At 38.8% G+C, this 9827-nt stretch overlaps 1 protein-coding gene across 1 annotated transcript in view; it reads right to left on the bottom strand.

Annotated features, from left to right (window-relative positions):
• Nucleotides 1-7734: 7734 nt before the first annotated feature.
• The window catches only part of gypc (glycophorin C (Gerbich blood group)), a 58933-nt gene continuing 56840 nt past the window's right edge, over nucleotides 7735-9827 (bottom strand). The window contains exon 4 of the mRNA XM_056251922.1: nucleotides 7735-8012. Coding sequence (XP_056107897.1) covers nucleotides 7816-8012 — 197 coding nt within the window. The 3' untranslated portion in view covers nucleotides 7735-7815. The remainder of the gene's footprint in view (nucleotides 8013-9827) is intronic.

Genomic DNA, 9827 nt, shown 5'->3' with positions numbered 1-9827 from the left:
TCAAGTCCCGTCCTAAATATTTTCATGTTCGAGAAACTGTTTCACTCGGACATACCTCACAATAGGGAAGAAAAGTCTATCGCAACGTCCGTTTCATGCCGACTTTAAAAAACACATACACAGAGCATTGCTGCACTATAGGGCAGGTCTTACAGTTCATTTCAAAATGACCGCCAGGTGTTTTTTAAGCATATGGAGTGTCAGATTTGCTCTGGTTTTGCCTCTGGCTTTTTGTTGGGCTGTAAAATAGACAGTAAAAATAGCTAAAGGTTCTCCCAATCTCCTGTGGAAGCAGATTCTGAAAGGCTTGCAAATGATGTAAACACCAATATTCTTCAGTTAATTTGATCATTCTTCAAATAGCAAAAATAGCAACAAAAAAATTTAACCCTTAACCCCGGGTTTTTAGTGACCTGGGACGTCATACACTACCCTCCTCACTTATAATTTTTTTTCAAGTTAGACATCAACCTTCTTATTATTCCTCAGTCAATTCATTATAAACAATATAAAAAATATATACAATTATTAAAGAATGCCTGTTTTTCCATTCATTTTTTGTAAAAATGTTATAGGGTCGCTAATGACAGTATAACAGTATAAGTATATTTTTCTGCACAACTATAATTGAATCTTTGATGAAATTTGATGAAAAGTTTATTCCACAAGGTGGCAATGTCTTATACACAAGAATGAAGTGACGTTTCACTCTTAATTACCGCAGGCAGGAAACAAAAGAATAGGAAGTATCATAAGCAAAACTTGAAATGGCTCAGCGATTTACTGCAGAGCAAGTACCGAACGCAGTCAAATATTAGTGTCACTGTCACTTGATGGTGCATCTGGTGAAGAAGCTGTCAGCGATCAAAATATTGATTTTAAAGATGTTGAAAATGATAGTTTTTGAGAATATGTTTGAGATCGCGAATATGAGCCAGATGCTGAATGTGAAATGAGCTCTGACGAGGAAGATGGTATAAAACATCTGCTCAAACTGAACCCTTCCAAGCTCCAAAAGGTAACAACATATGATTTATTTTATTCTTCTGTAATTTTTACTCTAAAATCAGGAGAGTTTTATATTATGACAGGAAGAGATCCATCCCTTATAGATCCGGGTCACTAAAGACCCGAATATGCAATAATGATCGGCGAAACATTTATACATTTAAGGGTTAATGTGTGGTGCAACTGGCTAGATTTGAATGTATCCAATTTAGTATTAGGAAGGAAGGAAGGAAGGAAGGTAGGAAGGGAGGAAGGAAGGAAGGAGTATAGCCTATTTTTTCAGAGCATATTTCCTCTTTTTTATCTTCACAGTTCACTTTTGTTAAGCTCTGGGAACACATTTGAAGTTTAAAGTATAATTTAGGTTTTCACGAACAGTTAAGAAATTATGAAGCGATGTGACTGTAGGAAACACGTTTATGTTGAAGCATTGTGGGAGGTGATATTTGTGTCCTCATGCACATCTCACTCCTGTTTGTGGATTGTTAATCATAGAGGTGTCAGTGTTGATTATCAAAATATAAGTGATGGCAGGCATTCTAGCTATTACGCAAAATTGTCCTTAAAAAAAAAAAAAAAAAGACCCAGTAGAAACCTTTAGTGGTGAGGTGTCATTAATCAAGAGTGGTGGACGGAGGAAGAGGGGGGTGAGAAGGTGAGATGAGATTTGGTGCTCAGGGCTTATTTTCAGCCTCCATCCTTGAAGCAAAGAATTAATCAAAAGAAAAATATCTCTCACTCGTGTCGGATTCTCGCGGTGCCGCTCACCTCCAAAGTGTCTGGCATTTTCATTTTGTTGCATCAGCATCTGTACTGGCCTTTGGATAATGTGTACATTTTTCGGTAAAAATCTTCCAGAGGAGATCTCATTGAAAAATGATTTATCACGGTACACATCGACTGAAATCATATTTTATCACGTCCCACTGCCATGCAAACTGTTTGCTTGAGATAACATTTCTGTTTCCCACGAGTGAATAACGCAACACCTGTACTAATTACTCCCCCATGTAGAGGAACTGAATCTATCAATGGCCCGAGGCCTGGTTGCTTGATCCAAAATCACTATACACACAGAGCTCACTTTACCACCAGTAGCTGTGAGCTTAAAGGAAATAGTTCACCCAAAAATGAAAATTCTGTCATCATTCCAAACCAAATATTTCTAAACATGTATGACTTAGTTTTCTCTATGGAACACACCTTGGGCCCTATCTTGCACCCAGCGCACAGCGGACTTTTCCCTCCACAGACGCACGTTGGTAAATTAGGGAATGAACTTGCGAAAAGAGGAGGCGTGTTCCAGCACAAACGTTCCCTGGTGCTATTTTGCAGTTTCAGAAAACAATTCCGCCACAGACCAGGAAAAACCTAGGCTAAAGTCAGTGGCACGTTATTCAGATGCTATTTTAAGGGTGCATGCTTGGCCATAATGTAGCGTGTGCACAACGCACATACACTTTGCTTCTCTCATCTACACAGATGCAGCAGTTCCATTTTTTGCAAAACATATTACAAGGAGAAATATTACCACACGAGGGAAGTCATTGTGGTGTCCATGAAGATGTGAAAAAATAGGCACAAATCTAGCTTACACATTTACCCAAATTATTATACGCCTGTTTAAAGCTCCAGTCCGTAACTTTTTTAAGTTAAAAATAATCCAAAATAATTATATTAAAAAAAACGTATTCTGCCAGTGGTCAAAACTATCTGCTTGCCATAGCTAGATTCAAAACGGTTAGCTTGTAATAATGATTTTAATTCCAGTGGTACTGGTGGGTTTCCGCGGGAAATTCAAGCAAGTCTTTGCGTCATTACGTCACACCCGTACACATTAAGAAGGAGTTTCGGCTAGCCGGCTATTCTGCATGTGACGAGATGTTTAGATGTATAGGCTTTTCTCGCAGCACTTTAGATAATTAAACTTATGGCATCCAGAAAGATCCAAACAACAATCATCAGTGTCAACTGGAGATTCAGCAGTTATAAAAAAGACTTCGTACTTCGGATTTAAGGTGGCTAGAGAAAGAGAAAGAAACCGTCTCATGCGAACACAAGGATTTAAACATCGGCGGGGCTTTTGAAAAGTGCGTGAACTCCGTGTTTTGAAGGGGTTCAAAACGGAAGAAGAGACGGCTTTTTTCTGCTGAACAAGTAAGACATTTCAATAGTTCAATCGTGTAACAGTACGTTTTCTTAATTCACACAGTTATGGAGTTTCCTTGTGCCTTTCTCGTTTTGCTATTATGGAGAATATGAATTCTGAACTACCAGGTAACCATAAAACACATTAAATTTAACATTAGTCACGCAATGCTGATGTTGTTAACATGAACAATTTGAGAACAAAGTAGGCTATGATTTGCACGGTTGCTGCAAATCGCGTTGATTAAATCTAACGAAGCTTATCATGTCGAATGCTTTTTCCCCCTTAGTTGGTCAGAACAAAAATGGATTTTACTTACTTGTTCAGAAGACATTTTCTTATGAAAATTCTTATGTTGGTCAAACTTTCAAAAAGTGAATCTGTGATTCTGTATGACAGTATCCACACAGCGCGGTGACTGACAGCAGCACTCGCCTCAAAGCACTGTGTTCATCCGCGCTGTTTCATGCCGATTTACAACCCACGTAAAGATGATAATTCCGCGAATCACTGCAGTTACAGATTTCGAACAGAGAGGAAAAGATATGGACTGCAGCTTTAACCGAAGCTAATTTGGGTGGGTTTCTCCCATCCCCATACAATGTCACTTCTCTGTCTTTTACGGCGCTGACAAGAACGTTGGTCTCCTCGGCTGTGAACCGCTCCTGGCGTGCGCCTGGCAAATCCGCCATTATAATAGCAATCCGCCATGGAACAAGCGCGCCTGCTTTTAAAGGGAATGTGAGATGACGCTCTGAATGGTTTATTCCACGTTTCGCCCAAACCACACCTATGAGCAATGTAGCTACTTCAGACCAACCCATTTTAGATTTGCGTCGGGCACAAGTCATTTATCCCGCCGGTAAAATAGCAACAGAGCCCGAGATCCGCCCACAAAGTTACTTGCGTTTCGCGTTTGATTCTTGCATTTCAGATCGTTAAAATAGGGCCAAAGAGATGTTTAGCATGTCTGCTGATCACTATTCACTACATTTATTGTGTAAAATGTATAAAAAATCATGTCGGTAACACTTTACAATACGGGTGCACTAATAAGCATTAATTCATGCTTAACTAATGCACAGATAATACTGAATTAATGTGTAATTAATGATTATCTAAGCTATTCATTAATGATTACCACATTAGGAACTAATTAAGAGTCTGTATGGTTAATGTATTAGTTCATACATTAATTGCTATAAATTAAATATGTAATTGTGGATTAATTCCCTAATAACTAATTTTTTTAACTAATAGTGTTAATTACCAGAATGAGCCAAAGCCTTGTATTTCAACGTCCAGATAATACAGGTACACTAATATGCATTAATACATGATTAATTAATTCATTGTTAGTGAAAATTCATGTGTAAATTACAATTACTAAATGACTAGTTAATAATGATATGCCTCAACAAGTAAAGTCACAACATAATTATATATTTGCAAACCATTAGCTAATGATTAATTTATCATTAATGACCATCACTAGAGTTTATAAAAGCTGTTTATTAAACACTTTCCAAAAACACATTTCCATAAAATATTACGGTAACACTTTACATAACCATAATTACATATTACTTAACAATTAGTTAATAGTCATGCGCCTCAACTAGTAAAGTCATAACATAATGATCAAATCATTAGCTAATGATTAATTAAAGCAGACAACTGGAAGTTGAAGTGCATAGCTTTGACTAATTGTGGTAATTAACACATTAATTTACACTATTAGTTAATAAAATATGTTATTAAGGAATTAATACACAATGACACATTGAATTAATAGCAATTCATGTATTACTTAATCTATTAATCACATTGACTCTTTATTAGTTGCTGATGCAGTAATAATTAATTAATGGTTTAGTTCTTCATGAGTCATACATTAACTCATGATGTGCATTAGTTAAACATGAATTAATGCACATTAGTGCACCCGTATTGTAAAGTGTTACCATAATGTCATACTCAAAGTTTTGAAAGATACAAAGTGGAGTAAAAAAATGATTTTACAAACTTTTCATTTGTGGGTGTAGTTTTTCTTTTCTTGCCTCTTTTTTTTTTTTTTAAACCTGTGCTTTTCCCTTCAAAATACTGATAAAATTGGGAAATTGAAAAAAAGAAGAAGCAACTAGCACAAGAAGCATCCATCCATCATTCCATCTTCTTCCGCTTATCCGGGGCCGGGTCGCGGGGGCAGCAGTCTAAGCAGAGATGCCCAGACTTCTCTCTCCCTAGACACTTCCTCTAGCTCTTCCGGGGGGACACCGAGGCGTTCCCAGGCCAGCCGGGAGACATAGTCTCTCCAGCGAGTCCTAGGTCTTCCCCGGGGTCTCCTCCCAGTGGGACGTGCCCGGAACACCTCCCCGGGAAGGCGTCCAGAAGGCATCCGAAACAGATGCCCGAGCCACCTCAGCTGACCCCTCTCGATGTGGAGGAGCAGCGGCTCTACTCTGAGCTCCTCTCGAGTGACCGAGCTTCTCACCCTATCTCTAAGGGATCGCCCAGCCACCCTGCGGAGAAAGCTCATTTCGGCCGCCTGTATCCGGGATCTTGTCCTTTCGGTCATGACCCAAAGCTCATGACCATAGGTGAGAGTAGGAACGTAGATTGACCGGTAAATCGAGAGCTTTGCCTTACGGCTCAGCTCTTTCTTCACCACAACAGACCGGTACATCGACCGCATTACTGCGGAAGCTGCACCGATCCGTCTGTCAATCTCCCGTTCCATCCTTCCCTCACTCGTGAACAAAACCCCAAGATACTTAAACTCCTCCACTTGAGGAAGGATCTCTCCACCAACCTGAAGCGAGCAAGCCGCCCTTTTCCGACTGAGGACCATGGCCTCGGATTTGGAGGTGCTGATTCTCATCCCAGCCGCTTTACACTCGGCTGCAAACCGTCCCAGTGCATGCTGAAGGTCCTGGTGTGAAGGGGCCAACACGACAACATCATCCGCAAAAAGCAGAGACGAAATCGCGTGGTCCCCAAACCTGACACCCTCCGGCCCCTGGCTGCGCCTAGAAATTCTGTCCATAAAAATTATGAACAGAACCGGCGACAAAGGGCAGCCCTGCCGGAGTCCAACATGCACCGGGAAGAAGCACCGCACAAGAAGTATGTTAAATTAGAATTAAATGTAGTTTATTTTATTTGTTGTTAAAGAGTTGATATATGTGAAATAGAAATGTCAAGGCATTTGAAGCAGATATTTTTCTCATTTATGTACTCCTCTGACTAACTCTACTGCTTCTAATTACAAGCGGCCTTTCATTAAATTGGTCTTACAATTAGATCTTAGAATTTTTTCTTTTCTTTTATTCACAACCAGAAGAAACATTTATTTTCAGAATCATCACAGTAAAAACAGAACCATGTAAATGGTTAACACAGTATTAATATGGATGACATATTTTGCCCAATGGCTTTTCCTGAATGTTTTTTCCTATTGTCAACATAAATGCTCTTGTTCTCATATCCTGAACTTCTGACTAACAAGTCAATTTCGAAATAATTTTAAAATAATTGCACTTAAAGGTGCAGTAAGCGATTTCTGAGAAACACTGTTGATATTTGAAATCAACTCAAACAAACACACCCCTCCCTTCATTGCTCCGCCCCCAAAATGCACGAACACACATAGCTAAAGCGAAGCAAAATAATACTTCATGAAAAGTTAAGCGAAGATGACGAACGAATGTCAAACAAAAAATGAACACAGTACACAAGAGTAGGCTGTACAAGCAAAAGTTGGTTGTTAGTGTCCAGCTGCACACCAGCTCCAGACAAACAATGACACTCAAAACTGTCCTGTTACTAGCTAACATAACAACAGCATATCTTGGTTCTGTGAAACATAGCAAAATTAGTGTTACTCACGTATGGAGCAGAAACAACACAGCCTTGTGTCCATTTTCAGGCCTCTCTGCTCAGGTCTCTCGAGCACTGGAAAGCTTTTCTAATATTAATGCGGGTCCTAAAGCTCTTGCCTGGTCATAACCCTTCTTTCCCCAGTGATAGTTTTCTGACCTTTTCTCTTTTGTAATGTCTCTCAGCCACCTCTCTTTCTACAGTCTTTCTTCAAATCTCTCCTCCCCCATCATAAGTGTGCTACTGCTGATTGGCTGCAAGTGTGTTGTGCTGCTCGGTCCGATCCACTTTTAACAGCTTTTCTCAGAAATCGCTTACTGCACCTTTAACTAATAACATTTTTTATGAACAGCTTTGAATTTTAACTTATACTTCTTAACTTCTTTCTTAAGAATATTTTCATGAATCTGGCCCATTATATGTGCCACGTACAGTATATAGATGTGAGAGACCAATTCATTTCACTTGTTTGAAAAGTGTTTTTTTGTTGTTAATCCTACCACTTAAATCAAATGTCTTGAAATATCGCTTGTCATTCATATTCAAATCCTGTCTAAGATCAATGGCTTTCCTTTCCTTCACCTGAATACCATCACATTCTCCTAAACTGATGTTTGAGCTGACAATCAGCTTCCAATAGGAATACATAATTTTTATCCATACTCAAATGTTACCTTTTTTATTCAGGAAAAATTCAGGAGAGCTCTGTCAGCTACTTCACTGCTCTAGCAAACAGCATTAAGGCATCATATAAGCCGAGTTGGGCTATCTATTGTGCCTCATATGAAATACTCTTTCTTGCTCTCATCCATGGCGTCCTGCAAGGCTGGGTCTCTACGAAGAGCGGAGTCTGCTGTCTCAGAAAACTCTGTGCCCTTGGCCTCATTGGTGTGATATGTGCCCTTGTGTTTGTACATGTATCGCAGAATGACGCCCAGGAGGAGGAGCAGGACCAGAACCACCACAGCAATGACAGCTAGAAGAGAGAGAGAGCGAGAGAGAGAGAGAGAGAGAGAGAGAGAGAGAGAGAGAGAGAGAGAGAGAGAGAGAGAGAGAGAGAGAGAGAGAGAGAGAGAGAGAGAGAGAGAGAGAGAGAGAGAGAGAGACTTGACTTTAACACTATGATTAGTAAAACATTTTTTTTCTAAAACAATATTGCCAAACAAATTGGCCTCATCACATATATCATAATATGTACATTAACATCAAATACATGTACATTCACACACAGACAAGAAAAGAAAAAGAATAAAAATAATTACAAGGAATACATTTTCCTCTTGGTCAACCACACATAACACTTCTGTCTGTCCCCAAAACTCACTGAATGCAACCACATTTTTTGTTAGTTTAAAAAAAAAAGCAAATTCTGCTTTAATCCTTGCAGATACAAAAGCCTTTAAAATAAGCTCAGGTTCAGTCGTTCCGCTGTTTTTCCGCTTATTTTTCCTTGTAATCCATATTGCCAGCTTTGCCTCACCAATTAAAAAATTTATTAAAGAAATTCTTTTTTTAATCTGTTGCAACATATTTTGGGCCAAATATAAATATATTTTCATCCATATCTTCTCCAAGTGTTCTAAGCCAACTCTTTAAAATATGAAACAAACCATTTAGTCTAGAACAATCTAAAAATAGATGCTTCAAAGTTTCTTCAAGACCACAAAAGACACATTCCTTCCCCACAGTGGGGTCAACACGTACCAAGTATCTATTAGTTGCAATTGCTGAATGTACAATCCTCCACTGAAGATCTGCAGTGCGTTTTTCTATAGGTGATTTATACAAGGACCTCCAACATCTCCTAGGAGATGAGCCCTGCATGGCCAAACACCTCCGACCACTTTGATTGTTTACAGTTCTTCAGTTCAGATTGATGAGAGACTTTCACACATGATAAATACAAGGCTTTCTTTGAAATGTCTTCAAACAAATTCAGTTCAGGTATACAGAAAACAAGAAGTGATTCTTTTTTGGGCTTTTCATCTATTATCATTGAAATCTGAAGTTTTGGAAAACTTTCATTTCATCCTCTTGTTTACCACAACGATTTTCTTGTATACTTTGTCTGTAGATAGAAGGAAAAACTGAAAAAATGTCCTTCATTATTTTATCCATAAATCTCACAGACTTAATGCCCGTCAAACTACAAAGTTCTTGGGGACTTTTCCACTTGTTTCTGTTCTTTAGATCAGACAAACATGTGCATTCTGCTCTCACCATTGATGTTTGCAAACTTCTCATTTTCAACACATTTGCTTGTATTAGGGGATTGTTAAAAAGTGGTTCATTTTTTATCCAACCTTCAAGGTTTGAATCTCTCCTTACTTGAAAGACAGAATTCCACACTTTCAAAACTGATTTATAAAACGTAGAAGAATCATTCCATTCCATATCTTTCAGACTGATTAAAAACAGATTAAAATCATATATAAACCAATTCATACTGCGTAATAAGGAACAAGCCGTATCAGCCCAACAGATTTTTTCCAGAGTACAGCAACTTCTGTGCTGCCTGCAGCCTGAAGGCCTTGATTCTGCTCTTTATATCTATTAAGCCTTGTTCACCTTCACTGACTGGCAAATATAAAATAGCAGATTTTACCCAGTGCTGACCAGACCAAAAGAAATCATTTATTTTCTTTTGTAGTGAATTAACTACTTCATCAGGTGGATTCAACACGTTTAGTTTATGCCAAAGTGCTGAAGCAGCCAGATTGTTTGCGACCAAGACTCTCCCCCCTAAATAATAACTGAGGCAGGATCCATGTCCACCGTGACAAACGGTCAC

The sequence above is a fragment of the Rhinichthys klamathensis genome, unplaced genomic scaffold (genome assembly GCF_029890125.1).
Source record: "Rhinichthys klamathensis goyatoka isolate OS25496 unplaced genomic scaffold, OSU_Roscu_1.1 h1tg000090l_1, whole genome shotgun sequence".
In the NCBI taxonomy this organism is placed as follows: Eukaryota; Metazoa; Chordata; class Actinopteri; order Cypriniformes; family Leuciscidae; genus Rhinichthys; species Rhinichthys klamathensis.
Note: the sequence above shows the minus strand (reverse complement) of the source record. Positions and strands in the feature narration are given on the sequence as shown.